The sequence below is a fragment of the Cyprinodon variegatus genome, unplaced genomic scaffold, assembly GCF_000732505.1.
Source record: "Cyprinodon variegatus isolate N-32 unplaced genomic scaffold, C_variegatus-1.0 Scaffold407, whole genome shotgun sequence".
Classification (NCBI taxonomy): Eukaryota; Metazoa; Chordata; class Actinopteri; order Cyprinodontiformes; family Cyprinodontidae; genus Cyprinodon; species Cyprinodon variegatus.
Window position 1 is genome coordinate 452,343 of NW_015150860.1, and position 23,585 is coordinate 475,927.

At 37.0% G+C, this 23,585-nt stretch overlaps 2 protein-coding genes across 3 annotated transcripts; both read right to left on the minus strand.

Annotated features, from left to right (window-relative positions):
• Positions 1–2,772: 2,772 nt before the first annotated feature.
• Positions 2,773–9,562, minus strand: LOC107093089 (cold shock domain-containing protein C2-like). Of its 2 annotated transcripts, XM_015387916.1 has the most exons (5): positions 9,404–9,562; positions 8,729–8,847; positions 5,914–6,236; positions 5,038–5,160; positions 2,773–3,242 (listed from the first exon to the last, which is right to left on the minus strand). In XM_015387916.1, the coding sequence occupies exons 3-5, from the start codon at positions 6,093–6,095 to the stop codon at positions 3,080–3,082; spliced, it is 468 nt and encodes a 155-aa protein (XP_015243402.1). In that variant the 5' UTR covers positions 6,096–6,236; positions 8,729–8,847; positions 9,404–9,562; the 3' UTR covers positions 2,773–3,079. The 2 variants fall into 2 exon arrangements, with proteins under 2 accessions (XP_015243402.1, XP_015243401.1); XM_015387915.1 differs by lacking the exon at positions 8,729–8,847 and having other exon boundaries at positions 9,404–9,560.
• Positions 9,563–12,314: 2,752 nt separating this feature from the next.
• Positions 12,315–22,791, minus strand: polr3h (polymerase (RNA) III (DNA directed) polypeptide H (22.9kD)). The gene is made up of 6 exons (XM_015387909.1): positions 22,517–22,791; positions 21,315–21,411; positions 21,114–21,200; positions 18,679–18,742; positions 18,340–18,574; positions 12,315–14,110 (listed from the first exon to the last, which is right to left on the minus strand). The coding sequence occupies exons 1-6, from the start codon at positions 22,625–22,627 to the stop codon at positions 14,060–14,062; spliced, it is 645 nt and encodes a 214-aa protein (XP_015243395.1). The 5' UTR covers positions 22,628–22,791; the 3' UTR covers positions 12,315–14,059.
• Between the last annotated feature and the right edge of the window lie 794 nt (positions 22,792–23,585).

A 23,585-nucleotide genomic window follows, 5' to 3' on the forward strand; every position in this document is an offset into this window, starting at 1 on the left:
GCTTTAGCTGGAATTTACATTTTTTTTTTTTATTTTAAGAGTAATATATAACAGGTAAGATTTTTCTGCTTTAAGCCTGTAACAGAACCCCAGCTTCAAAAGATCTGAACTTTTACCTTTTTAACTAGCATACCGTCCAAAAGGTCATAGGCCACTCCTTACGTCAATGTCTTGCATTTTTTTAATTTTTTGGACTGAACTTTGTAGAACTCTTTTGTCTTGTTCATTAATTAAGACATTTGTTGGTTAAGAATTCCCAAAGAAGCCCAGCATGATGCAGATAATATAATTTTTGTACAATATATGGCATTTTGAATACAATTAAACAACTGAAATAGATTGGAAGACAAAATCAAATCTGGCTTAAGACCATATTAACAAATTAAACTTTTTTTTTTTTTTTTTGAAATTTTGCACAGTTTTAGATGTTTAAATAATATGTCTATGTTTAATAATAATGTCTGAGTGAAGGAATCCATCTCGATAAGTGAACTGAGTTCTAGTGTCAATATATCGACTTTTAAGAAAAAAAAAATGTATCAATTATCACCTCCATGTTAGTATTTGATTGATAAAGTATCAAATTTTGCACAAAGTAAATGTCAGTTATACAAAGTTTCCAAATTCTAAGAAACCAAATTTCTGAGCTTGAGAGCATTTTATGAAGTGCAGCTGTGTTTTTCCACTGTTTTAAGTGATTTTAGCTGAATTAAGCATAAGATTATTCTTGTTTTTTGTGAGGGAACATATAATCTGACCATACACACTCCTTCAGGCTGAGGGGCTACAGTCAACTTAAATGGAAAACTGACAGTTCTTGTAACGCATCTATGGAGGTCACTGTAAGATACTTCTTCTTGGTTTGTAATTCCAGTTGTGGAAAAAAAAAATGGCAGACCTAATGTATTAAATCCTCTTTTTATTTCATCCTTGCGTCTGTTGGTGTTTATTTTAACCCTGTTGGGCTTTTAGGCTTTCTCTCTTCTGTTTACTTTAAGTGACCCAACCAACCTTGTCATTCTGCATCCAACCACTAGGTGTCCTCGTTTTCCCCAAGTTTACATTTATAAAAGGTTTGATTTTAGCTTCAGGTTTTCCTGTTGCTCTACTGCTCCTGTTTTGAGTTGTATCATATTTGCAGTGACTGAATCAAGTAAACAGTCTTGTTTACCTTGCTTGTCTATTTGCTGTTTTGTCACCGCCCCCCCAACAACCAAAGGCTTTCTTCATCTGTTGTTTCCACCCACTAAAGAGGCTTTAACAGCTTATAAATGTTAAAACAATATTATCCTCATCTGGGATAATTAATATCCACAAAATATTCCCACCATAGGCTGGTATTGGATTCAAATATTTACATACACTAATAGCTAAAGCGGACCACGTGAATTACAGACAACAATTAAGCACATTTTGGTCATAAAATTAGGCTTTAATGTTCTTTCAAGGCTTAGTTGAAGTGATAAAAGCATAATTTCAGGCATCAACATGTTTTTATGGAAAATATCTGGCATAAAAGAAAAAGAAGTGCAGTATCACATTTAATCTGAATAACTGGAATGAGTAGAGTTTCCCCAAACACATGATATATGATTTCAACTTCTACATTTCCTAAAATAGTCTTTAACACATACTTTTTATTGATTTCTAGGGGAAAACCCAGCTGTGTTGCCTGATGTGATGTGGCAGGTCATGTAGTTTTCATAAGGAATATATAAAGAGTGTAATCTGAGGACAAATACAAGTTTAGACTCACAAAATCGAACAGAAATCACTAAGACAGAACAATGGCGTGAAATCATTTCAGGGAAAATGTGTGAAGTTCCTGATTATTTGAGCTGGTCTCAGTTTTTCTATGGGAAATATGGCTTACCACCCATGGTGCCACTCTGTTAGGAGGCGGCCAGGGCATTTAGAAAAAAAAAGTTTTAGGGTTTTTTTTGCTGCATTTTTGGTTTTCAGATAATGTTGAATGTTGTTCCCTCTGTTGGGAACTGTAATAAAACATGTATCTGATTTACAGATTCCTATTCCTCAATAAATGATAAAGGACTATTTAGACATTTTTACTGTGAAAATCTCTGGTTTGAAAACTTAAATATTCAAACTGTTTTTATCTTAGCTGAATTGGTGTACAATTTGTTTTCATTAAGTCTTACCTTTTCCCAATAATATAACTAATATTTTTGCAACATTTTTTTTTTGTTAATTATCTTGAACCAAAGTCCAAATACAAATATATAAAACAAAGCCCTACTGTTTTATAAATGTTCTATACCTTTTAAAAGGAAGTCAGTGGCTAATCTCTAAAGCTGGGAAGTAGAGGGAGAAAAATCTCACAATTCCAAATATTTTTAAATTAAACTGTGACAATTTCTCTTTAAAGTACACAACAAAACTCCCTGAATCTGTTAGCTCATCTTTTTAACAATCTAAAACCTTTAAGCTTACTTGAACCACCCCATCATATAAGGAGATGTTAAATCTTCCTTTTTTTCCAGGGCTAAAACCTCTGATTATTGAAGACTTATATATTCATCACCTTGTTTTGACTCTGCTGTTGTCTTAGTTTAATATTAGCCTTTCCATGCTCAGACTAAGATAAGTTCCTGTGATGAACATTTGAAAGAAACATGTCACCTCGATGGAGAAGATGACAGGGAATCAGCTGCTAAGAGGGGAAGTAAAACTGACAACACGTTGTTTCCTCTTGCATAAAAACACACAGCAGTCTGCACCGCATCAGATTTACTCTTCTTCTTTCCTTTTTGCTTTTTTTTTTTACACCATCTGTGGTGAAACCGACACAGAAAGCTTCTCCCACTTCAAGCTCTGATGCGTTTCTGGTCCCAGTTTAAATTCAGTAATAACAGACATAAATAACACAATAAAACTGCCTTTCTTTAGTATAATTCAGTGCCACTGCGGGAGCAGCTATCTGTAACTGTGACGTTAAGTACCTGCCAGCTCTTCATGAAATAAAGAGGAACATGTATGTCTAATTTTTTTTAAACAAAGCAAAGAGTCCAGGAGCACCGCTGCCATCGCCACCCATCCGACCCGGAGCAGATCTCAGTCCCTACGAGCTGATGATCTGTCCGGACCAGGTCTCATGTTTGGTCCCCGGGTTGAGGTGTATGATCTTCACCTCCACGGCCTGCACCTTAATGTTCTTAGGAGGCACTCGGCACACCTTGTATGTGACCTCGTCTCCCTCAACAGGGACGTACTCCCCTTCAATACTGGAACACAGACAAAAAGAAGCAGAGGAGATTTTGTTTTCCGTTAAGAAGTACCTTCAGAGTGAAAAAACAAATCATACAACATTTGAAACTCTCACATTCAAATTCAGATGGAGGGATGTTTTTTTTATTTTATTTTTTTTTATTAAGGTGTATGCATGGTGCATTCAATTCATACAGGAAGTTTTGAATTGTTTAGATCCATCTAGCCAAAGCAAACAGATTGGTTCCTGAGGTCCAAAATTCCTGGAAATTCAAAGCCAATCAGGAGTTCAGATACAGTCCAACACTTATTCCTATAAAACATGCAAATGCTGCAAGAATAACAGGTGATTTTCACCTATAATTCAGTTTTTATATCTCTATAACCGAGTAGTAAAGTACAGTCTCTTCATATGGGTCTGTTCCTTTCCTGCTTAAATCCATAGAACAGAGAGGAGCAGTTGCTCTTGCTTGTGTTTCTGAAACTGGAGAAATCTATATTCCTGTTTCCATTCCCAGAGCAAGTGTTTCCCACAGTGATGCTAAATTTGATTTTTTTGAGCTCCTAGTTGAATTTCTTGAAGGTTTGATGGAGCCAAATTACTCTGATCAAAATCCTTTATATGTGGAAGAGGATTAGGCGAACTATAAAAGAAGTCTCCTAATAAAGTAAGTCAGAATCCTAACTTTATTTCAGATTTTTTTCCCACAGACTTCTGACTTTAATGGGCATCCAGGGGCCACTTGCCCCTTAAACAGTACTCTTAATTCAACATTTCCGCCATAATGTTAGTTGTCCTCCTGCGCAGCACATATTTCTGTCTTTGAAGCTGGTTGTTTCCAGCTGTTTCCAGCTGCTGATCTGCATTAAACTCAGAATTATGAGAAATCTGACTTTTTTTTCTCAGATAATTCTTTTATATGTACTGTAGCCCCTGGAGTAATTAAGGGTTTTCAGTATCTTATTCAACCAAATTCAAATATATTTATTTACTATCTTTAGTTTAAGGCATGAAGGGAGAGGAAAACATTGTTATTGGTTTTGATTACTGTCAGTTAACCAATCCTACTGCTGTTGCTCCTTCACACTAGAAGGAGCTAAACTAATGTGTGAACTATTTCCCAAATATCACAAAGCAGGCTTAGATCAAAGGAAACTGGATTTCATTATCACAATCCATCCAGACTAATTTTTCAAATGCTTGAAATGCCCATCGAATGCAGCATCATGGTTTTAATCAGTTTAAACTCAGAGGTCTGCATTTCTGAGCCATATGTCTGAATAATTAAACAGAACGCCTCCTGGACCTGGAGATGGTCCCTGAATTAAACACAGTTAGAAATTGTTTATTCATGCTACTGATGTTAAGTCTCTCTAGCACATAACAGCATCATAATCATGGTTTAGGATCTTTTTCTTTTAGACCTCTAGTGCCCAAAGTTGAGAAAAACTCCTGATCCTGGTTATAGTTTTTATCACCATGACAATCATTATTCATTGAGGCCGGATATTCCAAGATCCTGATTTTGCTGCTTAAAGCGCACAATCTAAACTTTTTTCACAAAAGATTTTACAGGATATGGCAATTTACACATATCATTAAAGTAAATCAGCTGCAGCAGTGATTTGACTCATTTTAATGAAATTACAATATACTGCAGAAGAATGTGCAGATTATTCACACATTTAGCTAAACAGACATCAGCTCAGTGAAGAGCTGATTTACTCCCAGCTGTGTATATTGTGCCATTTGCAGTTTAATTAACAAAGCAGGATTGTTAGTTTGCTGTGTTAAGATTTGTTGCTACTTACTCTGAGATGTGAACAAAGATGTCTTCTCCACCGTGACACGGTTGGATGAAGCCGTGGCCTTGTGATCTGGAAAAGTTCTTACATACGCCCTTAAAAACTGGACCAGACTGAGCACGGACCGTACTGCAGACAAAATGAAGACATGAAAAAACAGAGAGAACCATTAAATTAATGATGAAAAGTTAAACCTTCAGTATTCATGCAATGCTTAGAAATAGAGGTTATATATATATATAAAAGGTATTCATGTCATGGAATTTTTTATGGATTTTTATGGATGTTATAGCTACAATCTAATCTTTTTCTTATTGTCAGTAGTTTTTTAGAATTTCAGGAAAATTCTAAGGGAAACTAGCCTGGCATGCAGGAATTGATTGACAGGAAAAAAAAAAAAAAAAAAACAAGAAGATCAGTGTAGGAAAAAAAAATTTAACTAGTGGCCTTTAACCTGCAGTGAAAGTTACTTGAACACTGTGTCTCACTATGAAGAAAAAGTTGCTCAACAGCAGGCAGGGCTGGATCCACATAATAAAAACATATGAGAGCCCAGTAGGTTTAAAGGGATCAACATTCAGGGGTTTATATAATAAACAATCCTACAGGTGAATTAGTTTTGTGGCAAAAATGCTTCACAGGCAAACCTATTAAAGCTTTAAAATGGATTTAAATCAGTAATGTTTTTATGTGCAACCTGATGCTGTTTGTTTGAAGCTAAAGGGAGAAACAGTTTAAGCAACTTTGCCTAAATCTAAACTTCAGGACTTTCAGCACAGTTCTTATTAAGGCTGCAATCTACAGGAAGTGAGTTCCCTATATATAAGGCAGACAGTGAGGATATGATCATATATCAGCTTTGAAGCAGCGGCTTAGACGTACGCTGAGTAGGTGCGGTTGCGTTTGGTCGGCAGCGGGCTGGGCAGGTCCCGGGGAAGCGGGGGCTCCCTCCCTTCTGGCCACACCCTGTTCCCATCCTTTGGGAAAGGGAAGGAGAGGTTGAGGGGGGTGCTGGGGGAGCGCAGCGGCGTTCCGGAGGGTGACGTGAGGCTTGGGTCAGCCATGTCAAGTGTGATGAAGGGATGCAGGGAGTGAGGAAGACGATGAGGACTGTCACCACTGTCTGTCCTCTGCTGTGTCTGTGATTGAGACGTCCACCACACTGGAGGTCAGCTCTGCCGATTCAGCTCCTTCAACAAGATTTACTGTGAGGAGAAAGAAAGACGAGAGAACAAGAGGACATTAAGGGGCTTTTATACTTAGATGTCATATGGAGACGGAGAATCTTTAAATAAAACAAATTTAAATGCAACAAATAAGAAAATAAATAAAATAAAAAAATTACATTACTATTCCTACACTTCTTTATAAAAATAGTGAATGTATTATGTCTTCTTTTTACATGTTAGACCAGTTTAGAGCGCAGTTACAATAATTAGCCATAAGCCAGTTGTGGTAAAACAGGAAATGTGTCCAAGAATCTGCTCTGGTCAAAGAAAATCAATATTTACCTTTTTCTTCACCACCTTTTGGAAGAAAACTAACAATGACCATGCTTAAAGTGTGCTTATATCTCAGATTGGCCTAGTCAAAGTCTAGAGCTAAGTCCATGAGGATTCGCTGCAACACTAGAAAAACAGCTGTTCATAAATGATCATTGTCATCTGGCTGATTTTATGCCGTATTAACCAGAAGAATTGACATTAAAGTCAATGTCTTGATGTGAAAAACAGGCTAATAACTGTCTTAGTTTAACAATTCACCACCATAATAATCTATTGAGTTTATTATGTGTTTATCTTGTGTGTGGTATCATTGTACAGCACTGTGCACTTCATTCTGAACTTTTGAAATGAGCAAGTGTCAAAAATGTTTATACCACAATCAGTTTGAGATGCTGACACAGAGTGTGATGTTTTGATGACAGCAAAACCAGTTTGTTTGATACCACAAGACAAACCACTGACAAAAACAATCTATTGCACTCAGTCTACACCAACGTTTGCTATAGCGTATTAGAGCTTTTCTGGAGGCAAAATAAAAGGTTTTCTACCAGGATGTCTTATTTATATGCATGGAAATGTGTGTATTGGAGTCATCACAGCTTTTACACAAATTATGCTGATTGTAATAAGGAAGGGGGCGGTTAGAATGGCAGCTTCATTGGCAACAGTGATAAAGATGCAAAAAGATTTATAAGAAATACATCTTTTCACTGCAGTAGCATGATCTCACGTGGAGCAGTTCATAAATAAACAAACTTTAATTTTCATATATTTATTTAGAGGAGGAAATAAGCAATGTTTTATTTAAAATCTCTTGAAATTAAGGATATATCCTGGTGATCCAGGAAACAGTTCTCCTTAAAGGTTCAGTGGATAAACTCACCGTGTTCATGCTTTAGCTGCAAGGACAGAAAAATATTTTATTTTTTCTAAGCTATTCTATCTTCCTGCTCAATATATGCATGCATTAGTGGCCAGAGGCTGAAATAAATATATGTCTCTTTGTATTTCAACATCATTTAAAGGTTCAATAAAGTAATAATCCATCCATTATCTGACACGCTTGTCCTGAGTGGGACAGGACAAACAACCACACTCACACCTAAGGACAATTTAGACAAGTCAATTAACCTAACAGTCATATTTTTGGACTGTGGGAGGAAGCCGGAGTACCCGGGAAGAACCCATGCATGCCAAGGGAGAACATGTAAACTCCATGCAGAAAGACCCCGGGCCAGGAATTGAACACAGAACCTTCTTGCTGCAAGGCAGCCGTGCTAACCACTGCGACACTGAGCAACCCTAAAGTAATAATATCAACTAATAATACTTTATTGTAGTAATGGGTGATTATTTGTTTATAAAGGTTTGTTGTTTTTTTGGAAATTCTAGATTGTTTTCATCAATCCACTCCCCAGGCTTCCAGAGCTTTTTTGTTCTCAGATGTGAACTAACTGATAAACTAAATAAATCTCTCTCTGTGACACCGCCAGCTGCAAACCTCGACTGTGTTTGGATTTTATAGTTATTTGTGAAACATGATTGTTGTACAGCATTTTTTTTTCAGAATTGAATTTCATTGTTCTTCACCTGCCAGAGGGGATTATTATAATAAAAGCTACATTTTCAAAGCGATATGTGTCTATTTATCTATTATGAAACCCGAGTGAGAAAGAAATAGATTAAATTGAATTGCAGGTTAGCAGATTAATAGTAATTACTAGTAATATTAATAATAACATTAATAATATTACAATGAAAAAAATCATGCAACTGCTTTTGGCATTTACTTAATCATATTTAGTTACTTTAAGACAATTGTTTTATGTCCTACCCTGCTAACATGAAACAATCGTGTTAAAGTAACTAAATATGATTAAGCAAATGCCAAAAGCAGTTGCATTAATTGTTTTCAGTGTAATAATAATAATTATTATTATTATTATCATAAAGCGCCTCTGCTGTCTGTGATTGAGCCTCTTCAGAAAGTCATGATAGAGACTCTTAGAGGCAAAATCAAAACCAAAATTCATGTTAGATTGAAAAAGTGACTCCAAATCTAGTCCAGATATGAGGAAATGAACCATCTCTCCCACTCGGACTGATCAGATGATCTCCTCTCAGTTCCTCCATAGATTCTCCCACTGATTCATTTTAAGCCATGATGCCATTCTGCGGGACAAACAGCTTACGCCTTTCTGAGCGTGCCTCTGACGCTCTTTACGCCAACTGCATATGCATTGATGCTCGCGGACGGTGTGACGTAAGAACAGCTGCAGAGTGGTGCGTTCGTGACGTCAGGGATCTGTTCCTAAATGACAAATTGTATATGGCTTACTATCCCTGCAGGACTGCAACCAGAAAATTATTACTAGAGCCATATTTCTAGATAGATCTGCAGCAAAGCAGACTAATAAAAGCCTTCATGAATAAATAAATAAAGCAACCATTTTTTATTCCTTCCCCAGTAAAATCCACGGCATATGTGCATTTTTAATTGCATGCAAGCTGCATTGAGTTCGGTGCATATTTTTCTTCCTGGTGGTCAGTTGCACTTTCTGCAAAACACAATCTCCCTCTAATCTGAGTTTCTCTGGATTGTAATTATATAAACTGTGTGAACAGCAATAATTGGAGCATCTGAGCGCAATCAGACAATAGAAAGTCAAACAAAAACAGAGTAAAGGGTCGCTTCTTTAAAACACGCTTAGAACGAGTAGGGGTGAGCTGCAGCAGTTATAAAATAAACACATCAGATGATAAAGTGTTAATTAAATCATTGTTCCGATCTATAAACACAGAGATCAACCCTGATGATTGAGCAAGCCCCCCCTCCCCTGCCCTTAAATAAAAATATGATCACTTACTTTCGGCATGGGTGCTGGGAGAGGCAGAGGAAGATCAGATCGCGTGTTTTTTTTTATGTCGAAGTGGAGCAATGAAATAAATAAATGGAGTAAATCGGCGCAGATCGCACCGGAAACCCCTCTAGTGACGCCCCTGTGATGGAGGGTCTGCGCAGCTGCAAGAGATTCCGATGGCGTGATGGGACTTGTTGGTGAAAGTGACTTTGGTCATCCCCCCCCCCCATCACCACCTGACCTGCATCCGCAGATAGAGCCCAGTTTGGCTGGCTGAGGAGGGGGTGGGGGGGGACATATGATCTATTTAATTATTCATCCAGCCTGCAATTATTCAGATGATCAATCAGACAATGAGGTCACAGCGTTAGATTCAGCAGCCAAAGTGTGCGAATCAGAGATTGATTTAGTTCATCAGAGCATTCGGTGGTTTTAATTAGATATTAGAGGTGGAGGTTTTGACAGTTTGCCCATGAAACACAATGTTCTGCTTTTCTGATTTCACAATAAACACAAGTGGATCAGAAAAGAACAGGGTGACGGTGAGAACACAAACCATGTGGGACTGTGTCCTTCACAGCCCCCTCCTACCTCACACCTCCTCCCTGGACTCAGTCTGAAGGTGGAGACCAGGGTGTTCACCATGAATCCCATAAAAACAGATTCCTGTGACGTCATCTTAAGTTAAATATGAGAATTTCCATTTTTCTGTAGATTTTTCTTAGAATTTCCTCTGGTTATATAAGGAATATTCACAAAGTCCCCAATGCCAGAGAGCATCTTAGGTTAGAAATGTTAAAGCAGAAACAGAGAGAGCTGCTTGGCTGGTCATTGGGGGTTCTAGACAGGGGCCAACGAGGACCGGTGCCCCTGTAGATCATGTCCTGGCCCCTATTGTGGCCCCTGTACTGAAGACATAATACTCAAAGAAATTCTAATGATATGTGATGGAACAGACTGATTTTTTTTCATTTCACTTTTTTCTTTACAAATTCTGTTTTACTAATTATTTAAAAACAATAAGGTGATAGCTTCAGTGGTATTTAGATAGAATCCTAGTTTTTATCTGTGAAATGTTTTTTTCAGAAAAAATAAAAAAAAACTAACATTTTTAGCTCTATTGAGTTGTAATTCAGATTTGATAGAAAGCAGTATTTTTAACTTGAATTAAGTCAAAAATATGTAAAATTCCTAAATTATGAATGTATATTGACCTAATAAGACATAGAATCTTAATTAAACCTAATTGAATAGAATTTTCCCTTCATGCAGTTATATTAATATATTTGAATCCATTGCCCTGTTTTTTACTTCATGCTTTTCTGTTCCCCTATGAAAACATGCAGGCCCCTCCTGGCCCCCCATTTGGTCTAGAACCGCCACTGAATCTGGTCCATAGAAAAAGTGGAATAATGAGCACATTAACTTCTATAACCATATAATTATTAACTTATTATCCCCATAGGGAAGAAATAATTTTCACAGGAGAACAGGTTCAAGGTGAACCTCTAGTAACCTTGATCAAAGAGAGGTAAATAATAAGCAAAACAAGTAAACATAGTTAAAAAAGAAGAAAAAGCAATAAAATTAAACCCACACACACACAAATATACCATTTAGTCTGTTTGTGTCTGGACGTCCCACAGTATCTTGGCTCTTGTACTTAGGAGATGGCTGATTTTGACCTGGGGGTCTCCAGTTTGCAGAGGTGGATAATCCAGGTCCAGAAAGTAAAAACCCTGCCTTGTTTTCCTTCATCCTTTTCACTTAACCAGGTGATTAGTGTGCATTTTTTGGACCTGGAAATGCAGATGTTTGAAACTGATCTCTTTACAGGCTTTTTATTTTCTGGATCTGGATTTATACACCTCTGCTAGTTTGTATCCTGCACAGATGTTTCTGTCCACTATACCAGCCACTTGGTGATGGATTTCCATGTATTTCTTTCCTGCCAGAATCTTTACACCATGTCGTTAGATGGTGGATTGTTACTGGGGCCTCTTTGCATAGCCTGCAGCTGGGATCTTGTCTGGTATGGTAGATCTGGGTCTCTATTGCTCTGGTGCTGAAGACCTGCTCCTGTGCTGTCAGGATCAGGAATGACAGGTGTGCAACTGAAACAAGAAGACCATTGGCAAGAGAACAATATATGTAAAATTCTGGGCAAGTAGGGGGGCGTTCGTAAAGACCATGCTTATCAGTGTCACTGCTCTGCATGGAAAACTCACTGAACAAGCAGATTACAGGGAATAATTAGGCTCATTTCATGAAGCAAAGGAACATAAATTCCTGGTTTTAAAGTCATAATCCATGTTAATTATATATTGTAATCCATAGCTACATAGATGCGAGTACTGCCTGTGTTTGGCTTGATTCATTTCCTATTAGACTGTATATGTGATTTTTAGAAACGGGCACAGATTCTATTGGCTCTGACAGTTTTACGGATGTGTCAATTATTCACAAATATTTTTGAGCTTACTTTAAAGAATCCCCTCATTTGATCTAATTGGCAAACCCTCCTGAATTTATACTAATTAAAACATATTGATGGAAGTCAAAGAAAGGGTCCTACTGAAAAGGGCATTCTAACAGTAAAATGATCCTGAACATACATTAAATATGGTTTGAAATAGTTAAAAATATCTAAAATTTACATCTCCAAAGAGCAAGCATACAACATTTCTAAAAAATGTTACGTTTAAAAATGTGCCAGGAAATCAATCAGTTGTATTTCAGTCTACGCACTCTGTCGAGAACTGAAAACAAATTTTATGGACCTTGTATATAAATACTAGTGGGGGTGTTTGCATATATTTAAACATTTTCTTTCTGTGGAATCCACAATAATGTAAACCAAAGCACCCAACTCAGCAGTTTTCTCTTAATCACAAATTTTTATTGCATAATTTTCATCCTGAAAAACAGGAGCTGAAAAGCTCCTCTAAAATGCATCAATTTGTAATTTTTCTATCAATATTATAAAAGTGACAGAGAAGCTACGTCCTCTAGTGACCCACCTCTTTCCAAGAACACAAACGGAAAATAAGTTGCAGAAGAAAGTGACCGGAATAAATTACTGGCTTGACTTGCAGTTAAATCTTTGTCGTTTTGCTGGTGATTGGATCTGGACAATAAAACAGTTCGGCCAAAGATGAGTTTATGTCCACCAAGTATCTCCTCATGTGTTTTAAAATGTCAGTTTTAAAATACCATTTAATAGCACCCCTAGTAAAAGACCCTAGAATGAAATAAGGCTTTACTGCAGCAGAATAATCACACGTCACAAAGTTAGAAAATAACAAACCTTTAATTAAAATAGATCTATTTAGTAGATGGGAAAATAAGGATTTTTTTTTTTTTGGAAATGCTTAAATTCAAAATTAATATTTTTAGCTTAAATTAAGGCCATTTGAGTACATAACATTTATCCAGCTAATCGGGCTGTTATCAATTTCAAAACTCTGGACCAAAAACCCATAATTAAAAAAAAGATCCTTGAAAATAGCTGTAATTGAATCTCATAAAAAGGAATGTTAACATTGGGCCTAGTTTAACATCAGAGACGTAAAAGGTCTCAAAAATCTGTGAAAAAAACTTTTATTCAGTGCTTTTATCTGTTGGGAACAATAAAACCAAAAATATCAACAAAGTGAGCGAAAACTCTCTTCTTTGTGGCCAAGTAAGGATAAATACAACACTAATTAACTTTTTTTATCAGTCAGCTAATAGAAAAAGAAACAAAGCACACAAACTAACCTTTTTTACCCATATAAAGAATTCACATTTTCCATATCCAGATTGGAAATGAAATAAAATCCAGAATTTAGGAATTTTTTAGGAACCACTAATGCAATAGTTATTAGTCTCCTTAACATTCCTTATAAAATAACTTCTCTTAGTTTATTAATTACCGGTACTTCTTTGAGGATCTCTAAATGTTACCTCACAACTTCCTTTCTCACTGCAGTATTCATTTAACATGACAAACAGGGCTGTTCATTTTAGACACCAGCTTCTAAACTGGATGATAATCCTTTCTGCAGCATAGTAATATGTTCCAACCAGCTGTAGGAAAGCTGTTTATGTCCTGCCATGGCAAATGTAAACACAAAAAGATCCCCCAAACTCCTCTGGGACTTTAACTGGAACCATGTTCTTTCCCCAAAACTTTCTTTCATGTGAGAAATTTCACAGAGATGGTTTTTAAGATAGAAAATGATTTTAGATCTCAGCTCCCAGACCTAAATTCTGTGAAAACCAACAGACAAGCTGTAGGCTAAGCTGAAGAGGAAAGCACATTATAGAAAACCCAGGACTCTGGAAAAACGTTGATGAGAGGAATCCTGCTGCAGTGAAATATTTTAAAGCCTTTTTTACACATATTTAACAGAATGGTCTATAGATGTGGCTGATATTTAACAAAAATAAACTAAAACTGGCTTTATTTTTAACCTATTTTGTATAAATCAAATGAATAGAAATGTTCTCTTAATAAATACATACATACTGGAGCATAGAAAGAACATAGAAACAATGACAGTATAATGGGTTAACATCTGCATCAGAAAGCAGCTCCAATGGTCAGATTCCTGTTTACAGTCCCTGCAGATCAGCTGCAGAGCTCCATCTGCTCACTGACTGTGTTCCTCCTCTGTGGTGCTAGCTGTTCCACCAGGACAGCAGCCCCAGTCCGGGTTCACAGATGGTCCCCTGGAACGAAAACGCAGAGTCAGGATGAGCGCTGCGTTCCAGGCCAAAGTTTGAGTCACTGCACATAACAAAGCTGCTGGAATTTCTGCTGTTAAAGTCACAGCGTCAGGAACAGAGAAAAATGAAGCAAAAATACAAAAAAAGGGCTTAATTACCACTAGACAGAACAAAAATAAAGTGTTTTCTCTTAACCTAATCAGGTATTTATTGTATCGTAGATTCAGATAGAAAAAAGAAAATTCAAAAGTTATACATTTTTTTTATATTTGCACTTTGAATTTCCAGCACTGAAAGAAACTTTATTAGGCTAATATTTAATTAATGAATGGAAAGGATGACAATGAAGCTAACTTGATCTCCAGCGGCCTGATTTCTTCTTTCTATGCCCTGCTTCATGCCAACCATTAGCCAAATTAAAACTCTGGAGATTTAGTGGTTTTTGGTAATGAGGCGGTTCCCATCTGTTTGGAACCGTTTTGGACCATTGTTTTGTCCTCAACGCTGCAGATGGCTGGAATTGAACAATTCAAGTGATTTTGGAAACTTTGGTTCAATGAGATAAAACTGAGCTAAAGACAGGATAACATCTTAAACAATTGCAAAAAGATCCATGTTTGCTTATATTTTATTCCTTTAGATTTTGGACGATTGCATCCTATGTTCTTTCTAGGTTTCTAAGCACATTGGCTATATTCACCTGACATTAACTGAAGCAAAGGTTACAGCCTTTTAGACTGATTGTTGTGAAATCTTACCCAACCTGTAATATTATAGTCTAATTTTTATTTGGTACGGATCTAATAATAATAAATTGGTTAGATTTCCACTTTAATAAATGGACTTTAAAAGAGGCCTTATATCAGAAATCTATCATATGGAACAAATAACTTATTGCCTGATGCTTCAAAAAGACATATTTGTTAATTAATTGTATTTGGCCATGACCATATTAATGCAGTAAAAAATGTTTTCTGCTTATTTAATTAATAACTACATTTATGTTTGTAAGTTACTTATGTTTAACCATGTGACCTACTCTACTTGTAAGCCTAACTCGTTGTATATACTTTCAAAGTTTTGTCCTTTTTAAAGTATACCGTATAGAGCAGCAGCCTGAATGTGAGCATGTATGTATATGTCTGTGTAAGTTGCAAAAATTAAAATTAAGTGGGGAAAAAAAGAGGCCTTATATTAGGAAGACGTTGGCACAGAAAGAGAAGAATTCTGGGTAGTAACATCACTAACTGTGTTGGGTAAGTTAGGGTTAGGTAAGTAGTTATTGTTACTAGTAACTTCTTCAAAAAAGTAATCAACTTAGTAACTTGTTACAAACCAAAGTATGCAGTTACTTTTTATGATCTAAAGTGTTGAAGAATTTTGAAAACTTTCCTGTTAATGGAGTTTTATATATAACTAGAGCAGGGGTCACTGACAGGGTGCCCTTCAGGACCATATGGGGTGCTCTCAGCACCTTCTGAAAACAGATAAACTCACCAGTGGACTATGTTTGAAATTCTATTTTATCCTGTTGCTCTTTGTTTTTAATCATTTATAGAGCATTTCTATATATATTAATCATATAGAGCATTTATAGAGATTTAAATATGAAAGTATCTAATATCTATTAGAAATTTAAACAATAAATATGTTTATTAAGCATTAAGTTATGATAAAAGCTGACCCCTCCGGGTCATAGGTCATAATTGGCCGCCGTTACATTGACTCAGCATCCCTCAACCTTAAACAGGTTGGTGACTCCTGAACTAGAGGTTCAGTTTTGGAGTTCAGTTGTTTTTTAATAATTAAAAAATAAAATTATTAAAAGGTCCACAAATCATGCTTTTTGATGCATGTGGTTTGACAAGAGTTTCAATATGATATTATATATACATGTACAAGTTAAAAACGCAAACATGCAAGTGAAATCATTACAGCTGTGAGGAAGTAAAGAACATGTGTTGATTAAACGCAGCAGCTGTCAGTGAGTTAAGCTGATATACGGAGCTTCTAACAGAAATGGATAAAGGCTTTGTATTCAACATGATGAGCAAATCACTGCAACCTTTAGCCTTCAGCGAGAGCTTTTTCTGTAGGAAACCTTTCTGCAATCGTCTCACCTCTGAGTTGTGCACACAGCTGTTTTGTGCCCCACATCAGCTTACAGGTGCACGTTGCTGACACGTGCGCTTACACCAGGAAACTATAGTCCTTTTTTATACCCGGTAAGTAATGAATAAAAAATCTGTCTAAGGCGCAGTAATGACTAATGCATTACTGATTTTGATCAAATAATTAGTTACCGGTACACAAAAAGTAACTTAGTTACTGTAACGTGTTACTAATGGGTCCCTGAGGTCATTAAGGCTATCCTCACACTGCAGGGTTTAATGCTCAATTCCGATTTGTTTTGGGTAAAATCCGATTGTTATAACATTTCCAAATATATGCAACCTGTATGTGATTTCCTGTGTGAACTGCATGTATACAACTTAAGCATCCCGCACTCACAACAGAGGACGTGATGAAATCACAAGTGGCAAGCGATGGCGTAATAAGTGCTCTGTGTTAATGGAAGTAACATGGATGGTAGTGCTGTAGTGCATTTAGCAATCTTTCATTTCTTTTGCAACCGGAGGCAGCGGATCAACAATGCAAACTTTTCAAGAAGGATGAAAAAAAAACTGCTCTTGCATTATTGTCCGCAATGGCTGTCACTTTTCTTCCCACTTCTACATTGCAAGATGCAGAATAGTGACCTATGTCTTGTAATATCGACGTTCAGGTCGGATGAATGCAACCTGGCCCTACAGACACAGGTCCCTTTTGAAAAGACCAGATATGTATCGGATTTAAAAACCACACACCTAATGGGTGGCTGAGGTCACTCACAGGTCTTTAGGGTCACTAATGGGTCCTTTATCACTAATGTTGTTAAATCTTAATTAGTCGAGGGGGTTTTTAAAAGCGTGACTAATGTAATGTAAGTGACTGACCCTACTCTCTGATCTGATTAAATGTCCAAATATGTCACCTAAAGATAAAAATGAGTTTTATTCGCTCATAATTCTTAAGGTTTGCATACATTTTTAATTGAAAAAGCTTCCTGGATGGAAAGCAAAACGTCTTCAAATTTGGAAACAAAGTTCAGTGGATTGTTTTTTCATTTTATTCTTTTGGGAATGACTATGAACTGGATGACTGAGAATCTTCACCAGCATACGTGTACATCAGTACTCACTACAATCTAGTGCAATGGCAGCCCACTGTTCCCCAATGGGATGGGTTAAATGCAGAAAGTTCATTTTGTTGCTTTGTACTTGTGACAGTGGAATGACAATAAAAAAAGATGGAATACTGCAAACTACCTGAGGAGGCAAGGACACCGTTTTCAAAAGCACTTTTAGGAAAAGGGAAATTTTTTGAAGAAGTGATTTCAGACACTTTTGATGGTGGAAGAAGAAACGAGGAAAACATCTAACGGAATCAATCGGGCTCCATTTTTAATCAACCTAAAATGCAGCCCTACCGGTTTCCCTTAGCAGTTTAATAGGTCGTTCATGCCTTGAGACGTGACCAAAAGAAACTGTCAGATGACAACGATAAAGATCAAACCAAATAAAGGAATGGAGCATCGCCTCACGTGGCATAAGTGACCATGAAGGCCCTAAACAGTGCGACTGTTTTGACAACAACTTGTATGAGACATAAAAAGCACCATCAGATTAGTGCTGCAGCCATCTCTATTAATCTAGCAATACGTTTTTCAATTCATCGATTAAAAATATCTTTTGTATCTTTTCATTGAGGGATATTTATTTACTATGTAAAACAGAACCCAATGCAAAGAAACGCTACTTGCAGAGAGCATATTTATGGCCAAACTTTTAAAGGTTTAAATGCAAAACATTTAGATTATGTGCAGATTTAGATCAACTGCTGCTCTTAGTCACATGACAATTATTTGATTACTAAATCACCTGAAGATTATTGGAGTAATCTAATTACTTGTTTTAGCCTTAGTTTAGAACTAAGGAAGCTTTTAGGATGAAAGATAACATGTTAAAGAAATAAGAAAAGAGTTTGCTTTGCTTTCAACTTTAACAATTAGGTTAACTTTAGAATTTTGGTGTCAGGGAAGTTTGTAATTTATTGGATGTTCCTAAACATCTGACCTTTAGAGAAAACACAGTAAATATCTGTTAGTTTACACAGAATTAAACAATCCTTACGATCAGCGTGTACGGAGCCTCTTTTTTCTCTGCACTCTCTTCTGCAGGCGGTGCAGTCGATTGTCCAGGTTGTGCAGGAGTATCAGACGTGGCGACGGTCGGCCCCGTTGGCGACGTGTCCACAAACACCTCGTCTGCCACCTTGAAGCGGATCTCCTCTCCCTGGTCCATGTAAAGGTCGTGCGCTCCCTCGTCCGTCTCGTACTCCCAGACCCAAACCTGCTCTGCTTCATCACTGAGGCTACAGCTAAGGAACGTCAACTCAAACCATTGCTTTAGTGACACAGACAGCAAAGCGTGTTAAACAACGACTCCCCATTATTCTTATGGTCGGGATACAATTTGGCAGGTTGCTGAAGAGACTCTGGTGGAATCAGAATGTCATCGAAGAAATCCATTGTCACTGTAAGCAGAGGTTAACCACATGAAAAACTTACCAAAGGCCTTTTATTCACCATGAAAACAGTGAAATAAATGTGTTATAGGTTATAAATGAACAGGAATAATTACATATTTCTTTAAAAAAACATAGACTTTAAAAGCTTGATTTAGAAATTTGTTTTTTAAAGACAAACTAAAATATTTTGGCTGTTCTTGTAAAAAAAGAAAATAACATTTTGTGCCAATTAGGGCTGGGCATTTAATTGCATTTGCAATATAATTACAATTTAACAAAACAGAATTTTCAAATCTTAGAGGCTCTCAATTTTAATGACACTACATTTAACAAAAGTAGGACACCAAAATTTTCACTTCAGCCCTCTAGGTGGCGCTAAAACTCTTAACTGGGTTTGTCTGCACAGAAAGGTAGAGAGAGTTGCAGCTAGCATGAAGATCAGTCAATGCAAGAAGAAGTAAGCACCTTTACACAGTAAAATTCTGCAACAACAAACTCTGGAAAGGCAAGATTTCAAAAACTAAAAGCCTGGGGTGAAACATCAACAAACTTCGGGTTAGAGCAAAGGAAAATTGAATAAAATTTCAGTATTGGTTAAAATAGTTGCAATTTTGTTAAGACCATAGAGCCAAATTCATTCTACTATCCAGTCGTAGGCAAACCAAGCTACATATTTGCCGCTTCCACTAGGTTCTTGAAGGGAACACTAAGGCCCAAACGTTCCCTAACCACTAACCCTTCACTATCAAGTGTCACTCCCGATGAAGTCTCACTACCAGCTGTGGAGGCGCCTTGATTGAAGGTGGGGGGGTATAAACGAGAATGGGACGGCTTCTTCCCTTAAACAGAAAAGGATAGCAGCCGTTGCTATGGCAACACAGCTTAGCGGCGCAGCTTAACATAACATTCAAAATTTGCCCCTTTCTTAAAACAAACATATATGGTCAAATAAAACTTTTTCAAAGAGGACGTTCCATTTTGGTATTATTTTTCTTTTTTTATATACTAACTTGTGATTTTCTGTGAGTGTGATGAAGATGCAGCAAACCAGCGGAATTTACATTTGGCGGAAAGAGTTTCCTTCGTCACCAGGCCGCCTTTAGACCTGCGGCGGGATTCCAGTCCTTATTTTTAAGGGCTGAACGTTTCGCATATTAGGAACCCACTAAGTGGCACTTAAAGTGCCGGACCCTCCGCGGCAAAATACAAATGGAGGGTTATTTCTCAGGGTTTAGTGTTTAGGGGCTGGCTGGGCCTAAAAGCTTTAATGATCTTAACTAACTTACCATGAGCAGCTGTTAGCACCTATGCTAAAGCAGAAGTATAGTTTGCTGCTCACAGCTGCACACAATGCCAACCAGGAAAGAAAACAGCAATAAACACTGAAAATTTACAGGAATCATCAACATCCAACTGGGAGAAGAAAAATGTTCCCAATTTATACCAAAGTCAGACCTGGTGATGCTCAGAGAAAATTACCAAGAAACCACAAGTCATGTCTGAAACGGCACAGGCCTCAGGAAGTATGTGAAACGTTAACAGGAGGAGAAGAGCAAGACCGAACAGGTTTGGGTGGAAGGTGTGCAGCAGAAAACCTTTTCTATTATAGAAGAACATTAATAAGGTTGTAATTCTGCATCTTCTCAAGACATTTGAGGTCTGAGTGAGACTATTTGGCCATGATCCACAGGATCCCATTTGGAAAAAAATAGCTGCTTCTCATAAAATACCAAACAGGAACAGAACTTCTTTAAAACCCTTTAAAAGTACCATGATTGGTGCGACGTTGCAAAGTCTATAATCCCATTTCTTTTTAAGTACTGAAGTGTAACTTAATGTAGCATCTTATTTCTTCAATGTTTCATATGCACACATATTAATTTTATAATTATAACTCTAACAGTAACTTAGAATCTTCTTATGATCTGGAGGACCAACGTGCAAACTCTGGAAAGTTTTTAGCAGGTTCTAAGTTGTGGATCAAGAGTTCAGGTGGGAGTCAAATCTGGGTCAGAGAATAGACGTCAGAATTAATCAAGCACATCATAAAATCTATTACAGTGAAGCTAGAAAACAACAGATGAGGTGTTGCAATGGTCCAGTCAAAGTCCAAACCTTCTCCTGCAAAGCTTTGCAGAGAACAGAGAGAACAGTGCAGGAGCAAAGGGTAACGATTTCACTGAACTACAGCAAGAGAGAAAAATGTTTGGATGGAAGTTTCTCCAGCTCTAAGAGACTGAACAGAACAGATAGGAAAAAAATCATTTCCACTAATGAATCAGTGGGTATACTTAGTTCTTCCATGTTTCTTTATATATATTTATAAAGACGTGTGTTTGTATGAGCAGAATGATGAATGATGGAGGTTAGAAATTACCATGAACTCCCTCCTGACTGCAGTATTTGATCTTCCCGATGAGGATCTCATCGAGGAACGGGTGGAAGACGACAAACCGGAAGTGGACTAAAAAATAAAAACAGAATGAAAGAGGATCAGGAATCTGGAAGATTAATTTATTGGTGAATATAACAGCAGTCAGGGTGGTGTTTAAATGATCCAGCACCTTCATCTTCATACCTTTAGTGTGCGAGGCGCCATCACCGGGGAAAATATACGAGTCTTCCAGCTTGGTGATGTCATACAAACAGATGCAGAGACCCACATTGTAGACCACCTGGGTTGAGAGAGTTTAGTTTTAAGTGGCAGCATATAGTGCAAACAGTCTAACTTCTGATAGCCACATTTATTGCAGTAGCTAAAGAATCTTTGGAACATGTTTTGCTTTTGTTTTGGGGCTGATAAACACCTTCTCGATTGAACAAATCTTCAGATATACTTGCAAGATGAACTTATTAAGGTTTATATTGGTGGATTTTCCTGGCCTGGGCATTTCCACTCTATGACCTTAAATGATTCACATCAAGCTCCAGATATTTTTCTCACTGAAGAAATAAAAGAAATTAACTGAGCTGCTCTACGATATTATATCACATTAAGTTTTGTAATTTCCCAGCTCAGGTGAATGCAGCACAGGCACAAACTATGACCAATTAAAAGGAGTTTATGTGGAAGTGTGCACTCATTGATCCTTTATATTATATATTTCTGTCATTTAATTCCTTTTTCTATCCATCTAATTAGGATGGTTTGTTGTCTTGTATTAAAATAAAATGATTAATAATATAATTTTATGTATATTAAGTTCAGGATTTACATAGCATTATAAAAATTATGGCATGAAAAACAGATGAAGTGGGTGTAGATGAAACTGAAACTTTATTTTTTGCTTTTCAAAGGTTAAAATAAAAAATCTTGGTGATGCATTTAGGGTGTAAGAAAACATGTTTTATATAGCACCAGAAAAATTTCAAAATAGGTTGTTTGTAAAGTTCATATCTGACTAAAGAAAAAAATAAATAAATTTAGACATGAAATTGTGTGTGGACATTATACATCACCACCACAGTCACATCCCAGACAAACACTACACTGCAAACCCCCCACTATACAACACAAAGTGTAAATATAAATTTATATCATTTATTTATTTTTAATCTAACCTAAAACATTTTAGTTTAATTTAATGACAGTAAATCTGGTTTAAAATGTACTTATTTATTTTTTTACATTTAAAATAAACGATAAGAGCAGACATCTGTAGCTCTATGTAAAGCTTGTGAGGCCAACTGGCTGATAAACTCATGGCTGCAGTAAATTTTCCTGGCTGCCGTAAAATCTCCTGTTTCTGGATCTTCGTTCAGCATCATGCCCTCCCTCACCTTGTTGGCCAGCTTTTTGTTCAGCTCCTCCGCTACGGCATCGTTCAACTGTTTCTCGAAATCAGACGGCAGGATCCGAACAGTGTCCACCATCTCCACCAGCATGAACATGATCACCACTAAGCACCGGGGAGCGGAGCAACGCCGCTCACAGGGTCCAAAACACCGCCGAGGGGCAAGAGGAGGGATGCTCAGTTTAAGCTCACAGCATTTTTAGTTTTTTGTTTTCTTTTTTAAATTAAAACGGCTTCCAGCGATTAAACTCCTGTCCAACATGACACTGAACCAACGTGAGTTTTTGCGACAGTGCGCCTCTCTTTTTCTTCTTCTTGTTCGTGCGACAGCCTTCCACTCTCACTACCGCCCCCTCGTGGAATTACACCGCTCCTACAGCGTTCGGGCAATTTTTAACTGCCTTTTCCACAGCCATAGTCAAGCTCTCCTAATACATTCCATTACAATTACTGTAAAAAAAAAGAAAAGAAAAAGAAAACCTCAAAAATATTAATTTAAAGATTGAAATGTAACATTTTGTAGCTTGCCAGCCTTCACTAATTTTAATGTATGATAAACCAGAAATTAGCCTAGTCAAGTTAAAGGTATGATGGAGGATTTTCTCAATTTTTTTAAAAGATCCACCCTCTCCACTTAAAAAAAAAAAAAAAAAAATGCACATGCACAACCCTGTGCCCGCTCCAGAGAGGGAACACCTATTGAACACCTGCGAGAGCATGCATGAGCCCATTTCTCCTCATGCATGCTTTGTTTAAAAGTTGCTGTTTGCATCACTCATTCAAGCTTACTTTCCAAAAATAGATTTGCAATTTTTCCACTATTTCAGACTCACCACCGGTTAGTGAAAATGGGGACGAGAACGTAGGACGGCCTAACAACATATTGCTAGAATAATTGACAATTAAAAGGACCACTTACTTAGAAAACGAACACCGGCTATACCTTTAAGGTAGGATAAATACTGTTTAAAATAGTTATACAAATCATTTCATGGCTTTAGGAAAGCAGACATTTTCACAGTTTATCTACAAATTCCAGGATATCGGGTTTAATA

Excerpts from the sequence above, each read along its gene's own strand:
- LOC107093089 (XM_015387916.1), bottom strand. The coding sequence starts at position 6,095 with ATGGCTGACCCAAGCCTCACGTCACCCTCCGGAACGCCGCTGCGCTCC. Across the intron at positions 5,161-5,913 it reads CGCAACCGCACCTACTCAGC|TACGGTCCGTGCTCAGTCTG; the intron begins GTACGTCTAAGC and ends TTTTGTCTGCAG. Across the intron at positions 3,243-5,037 it reads ATCTTTGTTCACATCTCAGA|TATTGAAGGGGAGTACGTCC; the intron begins GTAAGTAGCAAC and ends TCTGTGTTCCAG.
- polr3h (XM_015387909.1), bottom strand. The coding sequence starts at position 22,627 with ATGTTCATGCTGGTGGAGATGGTGGACACTGTTCGGATCCTGCCGTCT. Across the intron at positions 18,743-21,113 it reads CAGTCAGGAGGGAGTTCATG|TGACAATGGATTTCTTCGAT; the intron begins GTAATTTCTAAC and ends CTCTGCTTACAG. Across the intron at positions 18,575-18,678 it reads CTTCAGCAACCTGCCAAATT|TGATGAAGCAGAGCAGGTTT; the intron begins GTATCCCGACCA and ends CTGTAGCCTCAG.